At 63.1% G+C, this 12,606-nt stretch overlaps 1 protein-coding gene across 2 annotated transcripts in view; it reads left to right on the top strand.

The window, feature by feature from the left end:
- The window catches only part of CCDC102A (coiled-coil domain containing 102A), a 49,616-nt gene extending 37,262 nt beyond the window's left edge, over positions 1-12,354 (top strand). For both annotated transcript variants that reach the window (XM_075940425.1, XM_075940426.1), the window contains 3 exons: positions 2,365-2,535; positions 4,082-4,185; positions 11,889-12,354. In XM_075940425.1, coding sequence (XP_075796540.1) covers positions 2,365-2,535; positions 4,082-4,185; positions 11,889-12,015 — 402 coding nt within the window. In that variant the 3' untranslated portion in view covers positions 12,016-12,354. The remainder of the gene's footprint in view (positions 1-2,364; positions 2,536-4,081; positions 4,186-11,888) is intronic.
- Positions 12,355-12,606: the final 252 nt, after the last annotated feature.

The raw sequence follows: 12,606 nt of genomic DNA, 5'->3' as shown, positions 1-12,606 counted from the left end.
GTCCTGCTGCGAGGGGTGACAGCTCCGATAACCCTTCCCCGGCTAGTGCCCATGTTCCAGGAGTCTCCGCCCAGCCTGGGCCCGGTCGCCTCCGGAGAGGCTCTGCTGAAACACAAGACGGTCCTGTCCTGAGGTCTCCAGCCGGGGCCACAGATACGCTCTGGATGCCCCTGTCGGGCTGCGCCTCGGAAGCAAAATCCCCTTGGGTGAGGGTCACTCGGCCTTTGGTGCCCTGGCCCCTGGCGAGTCAGTGATATTGCCGGAGCCTGGGGTCCCCGAGGAGTCGGCCCGATCCCGGCCCACGAGGCCGGTCGCTGACGAGGGAGGGGTGTGTGCCAGGCGGGTGGTGGGGCAAAGATGCCATGGGGGGGCCGGCTGCTCTGCTGTCCATCAGAGCAGCCCTCGCTGTGCCAGCACGCGGACAGAAGGATCCTGCCCCCCTTCCACCTCTCCACACGAGACTGGTGTGTGCCGGCAGGCAGGGGGCAGTGACGTGTTGCCTCTGCTGTCCGGTGTGCTCCCCCTCTCCCTGCTGTGCCCCTTCGCCCGCCCCAGCCCCACTGCTCCTCCGTGTCCCCCCGCCGGGGCACACCCCACTCCCAGCCCTGGGGGGAGAACCAGCGCCTGGTCGGAGCCCTCGGCTCACCTGGCTCGGGCTCCTTCCTGCCCTCGCTGCCTCTGGCTGGGCCAGCGCCCCAGGGAAAGCCCAGAGCCTCTGGCCCAGGGGGCTGGCCAGGAGGAGCCGAGCCCTGCCAGCGCCGTGGGGAGAAGAGCTGAGCTCTGGAAAGCCACAGGCCAGGCCCCCCTCCCCTGCTGCGTCCCCGTGGCTGGAAGCAGCTCCTGCCCCTTCGCTCTTGCACAGGGTCGCGAGCTGCTGCTGGCCACATTCGGGGGTGGGCCCGCGCAGAAATCGGGGGGTGTCCCCACGTGGCGCCCCCCTTGCATGCTGCCTCAGCAGGACGTAGCGCCAGGTACCAGGAGAGGCGGGACCTGGGGGCCCAGCCCCAGACATGGAGGGCGGAGAGCCGGGGGCAGGCAGGTCGGTCTGTGACCCCCGCAGCTCCCTGGGAGAGAAGCATATAGAAGAGTGTCTCGTGTGTGAATGGGGGCAAGGCGGGGTCACCCTCCCCTGTGAGTGGGAGCATGGGGGGTCACCCTCCCCATGAGTGGAGGTATGGGGGGTCACCCTCCCCATGAGTGGAGGTATGGGGGGTCACCCTCCCTGGGAGTGGGGGCATGGGGGGTCACCCTCCCCATGAGTGGAGGTATGGGGGGTCACCCTCCCTGTGAGTGGGGGCATGTGGGGGTCACCCTCCCTGGGAGTGGGGCATGGGGGGTCACCCTCCCCATGAGTGGAGGTATGGGGGGTCACCCTCCCCATGAGTGGAGGTATGGGGGGTCACCCTCCCTGGGAGTGGGGGCATGGGGGGTCACCCTCCCCATGAGTGGAGGTATGGGGGGTCACCCTCCCTGTGAGTGGGGGCATGTGGGGGTCACCCTCCCTGGGAGTGGGGCATGGGGGGTCACCCTCCCCATGAGTGGAGGTATGGGGGGTCACCCTCCCTGGGAGTGGGGGCATGTGGGGGTCACCCTCCCTGGGAGTGAGGGCATGGGGGGTCACCCTCCCCATGAGTGGAGGGATGGGGGGTCACCCTCCCTGGGAGTGAGGGCATGGGGGGTCACCCTCCCCATGAGTGGGGGCATGGGGGTCACCCTCCCTGGGAGTGGGGGCATGGGGGTCACCCTCCCTGGGAGTGGGGGCATGGGGAGTGGGGGTCACCCCTAGAGCCTTAGCGACGGGAGGGCGGGGCCGGAGAAGGCCGCTGCGCAGTCTTGCTTTCCACCGCTCGGGGGTGCTGTGATGTGCGGTGCCGTGTTCTCGTTGCCTGCTGCTGAACTTGCTTCAGTACCACAGACTGGACCAGGTGTCCCAGCTTCAGCGTAGGGAACTGTGGCCGCCCCGTCCCTAGTGCGTGTGACCCCCGGGAACTGACAGCCCCCCACTGAGGAAGTCTGGAGGAGGGGGCATGGCTTGGAGAGGGGCTGGGAGTCAGGCTATGAGGAAAAGCGATTTCCCTAGGCGGGTGGGAAGCGCAGGGACGGGGTCCCTGGGGTGGGGTGCAGTCTCCATCCCTAGAGGTGTTTAAGTCCCGGCTGGACACAGCCCTGGCTGGGCTGATGGAGCTGGGTTGGTCCTGCCTTGGGCAGGCGGCTGGACTCGGTGACTCTCGAGTCTCTCCCAGCCCTGGGGTTCTGTGAGCCTTGGCTAGAGGAGGGCAGAGTATTAATACCGGGGCTGCCCTGCCCATCCCAAGCGACCTGCCCCCTGGCACTGCCCGCCCCCTCACCACCCTGCCCCGCCAGGAGCTGGCCGACCTGAAGCACATCCACAGCAAGCTGAAGAAGCAGCACCAGGAGAAGACGGCCGAGCTGGCGCACGCCAACCGCCGGGTGGAGCAGCACGAGGGGGAGGTGAAGAAGCTGCGTCTGCGGGTGGAGGAGCTGAAGAAGGAGCTGGCCCAGGCGGAGGACGAGGTGAGTCGGGGGCCCGTGGCTCCGTGGCATAGGGGCGGGGAGGATTTGCAGCCCCTCACTCGCTTGCCCACTGCAATGTCGCCATGGGCCAGCAGGCCCCAGGCGTGGCCGATGGCTCGTTGCTCGGAGCAGAAGGCAGGGAGGTGCCGTGGCGAGGCCGTGGCTGGAGCGTGGCCACTCACTCATGCCAGCACCTGCAGCTAAACGTCCGGAGCCACGCAACAGCCCGACCTGGGTCTCAGCTGGGGCATCGCTTCCTAGAGGGCTGGGCCTGGAAGGACCCTTCGGTCCGACCGCCTGCGTGTCAGGGGCCGTTAGGTTCCATTTCATCGCCCCTGTGCTGAGCCCACTGACTTGAGCCTGGCTACGCTGCCTCTTCCAGCACAGCAGCCAGTCTGGGTGGGGAGATGAGGGGCGGCCGCTTCCTCGGGGGCTGCTCCGGTGGAGATCTGGGCTCCTGGGTCACCTTGAGCATGTCCCTTCATTTCTTCCATCCCCCGCCCCGGGGCGACTGAGCGTCACAGCACAGAGGGGCTGGGCGAGGCTCAGCTGCCGCCGCAAGATGAGACCGTGGCTAGAAGAATCCCTAGTGCTTGACAAGGGAGGTGTCAGGATCCTTGTGCCCATATAACAGATAGGGAAATCAAGGCCCAGAGAGGTGCCAGGGCCAGACCTGTGAATAGGATCCCAGGTCTCCTGAATCCCAATCTGGTGCTTTATCCACTAGGCCACACTGCCTCCCACCTAGCAAACTAGGGAAGCCCAATAACAAGAGCTTTGTGAGTGAGCAGCATGGCCTTTTCCCAGCGAGATGGCCCCTGTACCATTTAACAGCAGCGCCCGGGCACGTAAGATATGGGGCACCTACGCTCACTGCAGGGGGGCCTGGGTTGTGGAGGAGGCCTCGCCCCCTGGCAGAGTTTCACTGGTGCTCAGGGGGAACCCAGCAAAGGGGGGTTAGGTAGGAAGGCGATGGCGTGACGGGCTCAGGAGACAGGCTAACGAGCCTTTCCTGCCTCGGGTGCCAGCTCATCTCCTGCCGGCCCGTGCGAAAGGGGCTGGCTAGCGCTCAGCCCGGTTCCTGGGGATTCGCTGCCTGCCTCTGTCGCTCAGCAAAGGGCCGCGCGCTGGGCCTGTCCCTGAACCTCCGTGCTGGCCCGATGCGGCCACTGCAAGGCTGTGTGGTTAGCTCGGGCACCTGCTGACTCGGGCAACGGCTGCTCTGCCGGCTGATCTGTCGGGGTCAGTCCAGGTCCTGGCAGCCATAGAGTCACGGCTTCAGGCCAGGGTCAGGCCTTGAGACAGTCTCTGTCCACGGCCGGTCTCGGCGCCGTGCCACTGTTACAGAGGGGAGAAAAGGAACGCCGGAATCCAGGACCTCCCATCCCATCCTAGATCCTCCCCTCTCGTCTCAGAGCACTGGGCTGCCCGCGAGCCGTGTGTCTGGCAAGCGGCGGGGACGGTGGGTGAGAAGGACACGCCTGCCCGGGGCTGTGGCTGGCGGTGGCCCTCGGCCAATCCAGCCGTGTTTCTGTCCGCCTTGCAGCTCGATGAAGCCCACAACCAGGCACGGAAACTGCAGAGGTCCCTGGATGAGCAGACAGAACAAAGCGAGAACCTCCAGGTGCAGGTGGAGCATCTGCAGTCCAGGTGAGGAGAGGCAGGACCAGCGGGGGTGGGGGGCGTCCCTGCTGAGCAGACCAGGGGAGGGACAGAGAAGAACAGAAGTGAACCAAAGGCGGAGTATGGAGGACGGGGTGGAGTGGGTGTGAGGCGGGGGCACAGCGCGGTGGGAAGAGGTGGGGCGTGGGCAGGGCAGGGGCTTGCTCTGAGCCCCACGTCCCTCTAGGAATGACCCTGCTTGTACCTGGTCTGCCAGCGTCACAGACATGAAGTGGGTGGCCAACTGGAAGGGCAGAACACAAGGCGCGAGAAGGGAGGAGGGATCAGATACCTGGCTACAAAGAGGGAGCAGGAGTTATGTCTAAACGGCCGATTCAGGGCTGGCCTACACACAGACGTGCACCCATTTTGTTAGGGCTCTGTTTACATACAGATGTGCCCTCAGGTTAGTGAAATCTCTCTGTGGACACTCTTATTTCAGTTCAAGAAGGGCTTATTTGGTCGAGCATAACCCTGTCCCCTTCATACAACCCTAGAACACTAGAACTGGAAGGGACCTCGAGAGCTCAACAGGTCCAGTCCCCTGCCGTCACGGCAGGACCAAGCACATAGATCATCCCTGACAGGCGTCTGTCCAACCTGCTCTTAAATATCTCCAGAGATGGAGACTCCACAACCTCCCTGGGCAATTAATTCCAGTGTTTGACCACCCTGACAGGAAGTTTTTCCTAATGTCCAACCTAAACCTCCCTTGCTGCAATTTAAGTCCATTGCTTCTTGTCCTATCCTCAGAGGCCAAGGAGAACAGTCTTTCTCCCTCCTCCTCCTGGTAACACCCTTTTAGATACTTGAAAACGGCTCTCATGTCCCCTCTCAGTCTTCTCTTTTCTAAACTAAGCAAGCCCAATTCCTTCAGCCTTCCCTCGTAGCTCATGTACTCTAGATCTTTCATCATTTTTGTTGCTCTTCTCTGGACCTTCTCCAATTTCTCCACATCTTCCTTGGAAAGTAGTGCCCAGACCTGGACACAATATTCCAACTGAGGCCTAATCAGCACAGCGTAGAGCGGAAGAATGACTTCTCGTGTCTTGCTCACAACACTCCTGTTAATACAGCCCAGAATCATGTTTGCTTTTTTTGCAACAGCATCACACTGTTGACTCGTATTTAGCTTGTGGTCTACTATGACCCCTAGATCTCTTCCTGCCGTACTCCTTCCTAGACAGTCGCTTCCCATTCTGTGTGTGTGACATGGATTGTTCTTTCCCAAGTGGAGCACTTTGCATTTGTCCTTATTAAATGTCATCCTGTTTACCTCAGACCATTTCTCCAGTTTGTCCAGATCCTTTTGAATGTTGACCCTGCCCTCCAAAGCACTTGCAACCCCTCCCAGCTTGGTATCATCTGCAAACTTAATAAGCATCTTCTCTACGCCATCATCGAAATCTCTGATGAAGATTGAAATCAGTTGATGTAAATCAAACTGAAATAAGAGCGTCCATACAGCCTTTTGCACCAGTTTAAACTGTATTAAAGCCACTGCTCTAGTTACATTGGCAAAGCTGCTGAGCTTTGGGTTGGGTTTCCGATCACGCCACAGTCACTGTCTGTGATCCTGTACCTGCACCTAGGCCAGCAAGGTGCAGGATAAAAAGTGTGAAAAATGAGGCCATTGCTTTTTTTCAGAGGGGTGGACCTAGTCGTGTACATAAGACAAAGCCCCGAATCGCAGGACACTCCTTATGCTAGCCCGTCATCTGGTCACCTGCTTGTACCCTCAGAAATGTCAAACTGGGCACCACGGCGGCTTATCCAGCTAAAATGTGTCATGCATGGGAAATGGGTCCTGAGCAGCAGCTGCCAAGCCAGGGCTTCTGCCTCTGTTTCCGGAGCTTTCTGGAGCTTCTGCCTCTGTTTCCGGAGCGTTCCGGAGCTTCTGCCTCTGTTTCTGGAGCTTTCTGGAGCTTCTGCCTCTGTTTCCAGAGCGTTCCGGAGCTTCTGCCTCTGTTTCCGGAGCTTTCTGGAGCTTCTGCCTCTGTTTCCGGAGCGTTCCAGAGCTTCTGCCTCTGTTTCCGGAGCGTTCCGGAGCTTCTGCCTCTGTTTCTGGAGCTTTCTGGAGCTTCTGCCTCTGTTTCCAGAGCTTTCTGGAGCTTCTGCCTCTGTTTCCGGAGTGTCCCGGAGCTTCTGCCTCTGTTTCCGGAGCTTTCTGGAGCTTCTGCCTCTGTTTCCAGAGCTTTCTGGAGCTTCTGCCTCTGTTTCCGGAGCTTTCTGGAGCTTCTTCCTCTGTTTCCGGAGCGTCCCGGAGCTTCTGCCTCTGTTTCCGGAGCGTTCCAGAGCTTCTGCCTCTGTTTCCGGAGCATTGACTCCACCTGCCTCACGTTCAGGGCTGGCCCGAGCCATTCGCACGCCCTGGGCCCCGGCAGCGCGGTGCCGCCCCTGGGAGTGGGACACATGCGCAGCCCCTCCCCCTGGCACATGCGTGGCACCACCCCAGGTGCGTGGAGCATGTGTGGTGCTTCCCTCGCCCAGCCCGGCAGCCCCGCGCGGCGCCCCCTACAATGGGGAGCCCTGGGCAGTAGCCCGGCTGGCCCATACCTTGGGCCGGCTCTGCTCACGTTCCCCACAGTCACGTAGGGGAGCCTCTAGACCACAAAGGGCACAGACACCATAACCTAGTGCTGCTAAAGGAGGGTCTTTTGGGACCCTGGGCAAACTCCTGAGGGAGCGGTTCCCATCTCCCTGGGCTCACCTGAGGGCGAGCCCTTCTGCTGGACGGGAGGGAGGGAGGAGGAGGAGGGGAGGGGGTCGGGGGGGGGGCGGTGAATTATTTATCATGTGGAGCGGGAGAAGACTCTCCTGCCAGTGATGAATTACGGCCGAGCAGCAAGAGGACTTTCCAAAGTGGGCTAATCCATTCAGCCTCCCCCCAGGGGCTGCCTGTCAGCGCCTGACGGGAGGAGAGGGGAGGGCCACGGAGGGACTGCAGGGCCCGCAGCCCTCGCTCCATCTTGCTGTCACTTTCGTGCGAGGAAGGCCTGGAAGCGCAAGGCCGGGGAAGCCAAAGGCACCTTCCCGCTTCCGCCCTGGCCGTGTCGGCCGCTGCGGGGCTGGAGGACCCCTCCAGGGAAGTCTCATGGGGCAGGCGGCTCTGCTTGCATGTCCAAGGGACGCTGCTCCGGTCAGGGGCTGGCTCTCTAGGAGGCAGGCAGAGGGCAGCTGGGGTCAGAGCCCCGTGTCTCATTATGATCCTGGCCCCCCAAGATTTGCCGCCGCCCTGGCTGCAGACTGAGGCGTGAGGCCTCACTTCTTCTGCTGGAGAAACAAGCCGGGGGAAGCAAGTTGAGGCTGACGGCGCCTCACAAGGAAGCCGAGCCTGCTGGCGGGTTTGGTTTTGCTCCGCCGTTCCCCGTTAAGCACGGCAGCAGGGCCGGAGCGGGCTCTCGTCCCCACCACAGACCGGGGGACACACCCCAGCCGCTGTCCCTTGCCGAGCTGTGCAGGACCGTGTCCGGCAGGCGAGGATCTGCCCCCAAGGAGATCAGGTGGCACCGTGTCACACTGCACGTGGACTGGCCTTGTGCATAGACCATCCACCTCTGTCGCCCAATGCCAGGTTATAGCGGCCAGGCAGGTGTAGGGACGTTCTCGGGAGTGCCCATGCTAGGGAAGGCCCTTGCTCACTGGCTTCAGGATTCCTCTAGCTGCAGCCACAGGAGACAGGTTGGCGGGATGAAAACACAGGAGCCCTGCCGCTGTATTGGGGGGGGTCAAGTCCCCCTCTGGCTTCCCCCCGCCTCAGTGGCTTGGCACCATCAAGAGCAGCATGAGAGCAGGAGTTGGGGCCAGCGAGGTGGGCGTGACCCTCCCACGCGTCGGGCTGCCGGTTCGTGGCCCAGCCCCTCGCCACGCAGGCTGGGCCGTGGTGCTTCCGGGCACCTCGGGCCCACCGGAGACAGAGCAAAGGAGCCTGATGGCCAGAAAGCGCTGAGCTCCTGCCTGCTGGGCACCCGGCTCCGTTCTCTCATGCCCGGGCAGGCCTGGTGCACCAGCGTGGCGCTGGCTCCGAGAAGGCCCATCTAGCCCAGGATCCTGTCTGCCACCAGCCGGGCAGTAGGGTTGCCAGGTGTCTGATATTGACCCAGACAGTCTGGTATTTTCACCTCCTGGCTGTCTGGACCGGAGTAGGAAAACAAGATGGCAGCTGGCCTCCGGCCGCAAAAAGTTTCAAAAGCATTTCTTAAAGGGGCCACGCTGGGGTTTTTGTTTGTTTGTTTTATTCAACAACTTTGGTCTCTCCCTTTTTTTTTTCCTCGACAGAATTTTTTCTCTTGTGGGTTTGGTTTTTTTTTTTTTGGCAGGGGGGCCATCTGGCAACCCTACCGAGCAGCCAGCCCCCAGCTTCTGGGACCCTTCACCCCGCCCCCATCCAAAGCTTTGGAGCTGCCCCCCGGCTCTGCACCAGGGAGAGGGCTCCACCCTTGGGCATGGAGCAGCCCGCTGAAAACAAACACGTCCAGAGAGGAAGGCGATGGGGGGCGAGAGAAGAGCAGTGTGTGTGGCGAGGCTGGGAAGAGAGGGAGGCAGAGCTGGAGAAATGCTCTGTCCTCAAGACGCTCTGGCTTTATTGCTCTTAAAACATGTGTTGCTGTTTGGTGCGCTCCTCCGGCTATAAAACGCTGCGACGGGCGCAGGGCAGATCGATTCCGCACCCGCCAAAGTGCCTCTCGCAGGCAGCCGGGCTTTTTTGAGCTGATTCGATGTTACTGGGACAGCGCCATTAAATCATCCCGGGATAATGGAGGCTGCATCTCCTCCCGCCTCGCCAGCCCCTCCGTGAATAATTCATGCTTTCCAGGAAATGCAGCGAAGCCGCGCTTTGCGCCCGGGCACGGCGGGGCTCCCGTCACGCTCCCAGGGCTGGGCTTTGCAGCCGGGCTCAGGGATGGAGCTGGCGAATTCTCATGCACCGCAGAGTGAGAAGCCTCAGCTACCCCGAGCCCTCCAATGCAAAGGCCCAATGCAAAGGCCCCCGAAGCCAACGGGCAGCCTGCCCTTGACCTCCGTGGCCATTGACGCCCCCCGTGAGGAGCAAGCCTGTCTCCTGGAGAGAGGCACCAGGGAGAGCAACCCTCTTCCGCTACCCGACTGATGTAGGGGGCCTGCCCGCTGCCGGAGTGGGGGAGGAGGGGCAATCCCAAGGGCTGTTCATCAGGAGAGCTCAAAGGTGGTCGGCAGCCTTATTCCCAGATGGGGAAACTGAGGCACGGAGCGGCACTATAATCACAGAGCTGCTGTGGAGTGCAGATTCCCCGGCCAGCGCCCTGCCCCCTGGGCCATGCGGTGCGAGGTCACACAGTGAGACTTGCCTGTGTGCAGTCAGCTGTGGGCCTGTGTCCTATCGCTCCAGGAACAAACCGTGGCCCTCACCCACCCTCTGCGCTGCCTCAGCCTCCCTGTGGAGGGACCGCAGTGGTGCCACGCGCTTCCCTGAAGCCTCTCCCGGTAGAGCCTGTTTATTTCCACGCCCCAGACCAGGCCGTTCAGGTTAAAGCCACAGAACCCTGGTTCTTGTCCACCTCTGGCTTCGTTGGGACACTGGGTGGGGCTGCTGGGACTCCCTCCGCTCCCCTCCCGCCTCTGACCCCCTGTGCCAGCACGCCTGCCCTGCCGCGCCCACCCAGACTCCCATTGCCCCGCCCCGCCCGCACACAGACCCTCCCCCCACGCTCGGGGCGCTTTCAGCCCCGGCTCACAGGCCCCAGAAGGAGCCCGGGGGCCACAGTCCCACAGGGCCTCCCACGACCCTTCTGTGTGTGCCAGAGAGAGTCCATCCCCCACCGTCCACCGGGGGAGACCCAGGCAGCTCCGCACTCAGACCCCAGGAAGCCCCGAGGGGGACCGTGGGCTGCTGCCGAGGGGGCTTGGGACAGTTCCTGCTGGGAGTGGCGGGGGCTGGGCTGGGACCAGCTGGCCTCACTGCCTGGCTTGGAGGGACGACTCCTCCCCTCCTCTTTGGTTAATGGTCCTGGGCCACGGTCGCTGCTCAGGCAGCTCAGAGGCGTGGAAAGCACCCAGTTCTCCCCAGCCAGCGATCCATCGCCCAGGCCTGGGAGAGCACAGTGGGATGGAGAGCCTGTTTAGATCCCTTCCCCTTCCAGCAGGGGACGAGGGAGGAGCCGGGGAGGCAGTCCCCAGCCAGCTGGGGGCAGTAGGCAGCTGCTAGAGCGTCTATCCGCCCGGAGCTGCTCCCCTCCAGTGGTGGCCACCTGGAGCCCCTGGGGTCCGGGGTGCGGCCTGCCAGCGCGTCCGTTACCCTCGCCCGCGCACAGGGTGGCCGGGTCCCGCTGCTGCCCGGCGGCGTGGTTTGCTCCTCGTGTTCCCCTCGTGCCAGGGCTTGTGACGCGCGGGGCAGGCCGCCGGCACACGGCACAGTCTGGGAGAGCCCATCCCGGCACTGCTGCGGTTCCGTCGGCACCCTGCAGATCCCGGGTTCCCCGGCGCAGTAGCCTGGAGGGACCGGCTGGCTTGCCTGTGGCCCACGCAGAGGAAGGAGGGTCGCCCAGCGCTGCTCCGCTCCGGGCTGGCGCCTGCCTCGAACCGGCCCCAGAAGCCGGAGGCGGCTGAGAAGTGGGCCCTTGTGACCAGGGGGCCGGGGGAGGGGTTGGTTAATTTTAAAGAGAAACAACAATCCCAGAAAACAGCCGGACTGTGGGTGCGCCTGTAACGCTCAGCGCTGCCCAGCCAGTGTCAGGGAGCCAGGCCCCCCAGGAACGAGGCCCTAGAGATGGGCCCTGGACTTGTGGGGCTGGCAGCTGGATCTGAGCTCCCCCAAGGGTTGGGGGGCAGGGATCCGGAACAGCGCCTCCTAGCTGATCAGGGAAGCACAGGGCGACCCCTCTTCCCAGCCATGGGGGCTCCCCTTCCAGCCGTGACACCCCCCCCTCTGTGCTGCCCGGCTGGGGGATGCTGGTCTATCGTGGAGACAGGCGAAGGTCACGGCCGCCTGGAGCTGGAGCTGAACCCGCTCTCTCCCCTCCCCTCCACCCGCCTGCTAAATGGCTCCAGCCGATAATGTGCGGCTGTTAAGTACCCGGCTCTGGAAGAGGCTTTGAGTGAACTCAGTTGCTTTAATCAAAAGTCCATTAAGTGTCGCTTGGAGCCGGTGAGGGACAGGCTGTTCCGATTTGGCTTTCTCAGCGGGTAACGCCCACTTAGCGCCGAGCGAAGGCAGCTGTCTGCTTCTGCCAGGCACAGCCTCCCTGGGAAGGGTCGGATCCCGGCTACGGCAGCCCGGCCAGCTGCAGATCCTCCCCCCTGTCAGCTGCAGGGGCAGGGTCAAGGTGCCAGGTCTTCCCCCAGGGGCTGTGCCTTGTGATCCATTCCGGATGGGCATCAACCTCCAAGGCCCTTGATTTTTCCGATTCCTAGTGCCCCGACTGCCGGGGAACGGGTTCACACGGGCGGCAGAAGGTTGCCTCTGGCAGGCCTTTGAGCCCAGGGGGACTTGCCTGTCCAGGGCCCCTCCTGCCCCCCTCTGCAGGGGAGACTGAAAGGCCGGCGGGACCCTAGTGTCACGCTCGTGGCGGGTGCAGTGCCAGAGGGGCAGGGTGTGGCGGTGGAGAGCTGTGCCCGTCGGGGGCTGGGTCGACACAGCGGGCAGCCGAGCTCGTGGGTGTGTCCCTGGCCCCTCTCCAACGCGGGCGCCTTCGCTCTGGTTTTTCTCGGCCCAGGCTGCGCCGGCAGCAGAACCCGCCGCTCTTCGGGAAGATCCGCAGCTCCCGCTTTGGCCCCGAGGACCCCGGGGACGGGACCAGCGACCTCGACGAAGATGAAGATCTACAGCTCCAGGTGGCTTAGTGCCTGCGCAGGGCCAGCGAGACGGTGGCTGGAGGAGAGCGCGGGACGTGCCTGGCAGGCTGGATCCTCAGGGAGGCTAATCCCTGCAGGAGCCGCTTCAGGGGCAGCTCAGCCCCCCGGGGCAGTCAGACCAGGAGCCAGCAGAGAGCGTGTCCAGATACAGCCTCAGGTCCTGCTGGCCTGGGCCAGCCCCAGTCTGGGGGGCCTGGAGAGGAGCCCCCCACTGAAACGCCCGTGCCAGGGGCAGGGTCTCTTCTACCCGAGGGGGCTTTGCATACGCAGGGGGATGAAGGTTATAACAAGATAAGCGGGAGAAGCCGGGAGGAGCCAGGCTGCCAGGCATGAATTAGTGGCCCTGGCTGGACACCGGCATCGGTGCCACTATATAAACAATGCCAGCAGCGGTCTGTGCATTGGGTGGTGCACAGCGCAGCCTCCCCCCCTTCCGCCCCACCTCGCCATCCCTGCCTGGAACCCCCTCGGCAAATCTAGCCTCATGCCTCTGCCCTGCCTCCTAGCACCGGGCTTCCACCACCCAGGCCCCCAGCCACCGCCTCGGTTCCAGCCTCGCTTGGGAACAATGTGCCTCTC

Source organism: Pelodiscus sinensis, chromosome 12 (assembly GCF_049634645.1).
Source record: "Pelodiscus sinensis isolate JC-2024 chromosome 12, ASM4963464v1, whole genome shotgun sequence".
Taxonomy (NCBI): Eukaryota; Metazoa; Chordata; order Testudines; family Trionychidae; genus Pelodiscus; species Pelodiscus sinensis.
This window is presented reverse-complemented; position numbering and strand designations above follow the sequence as displayed.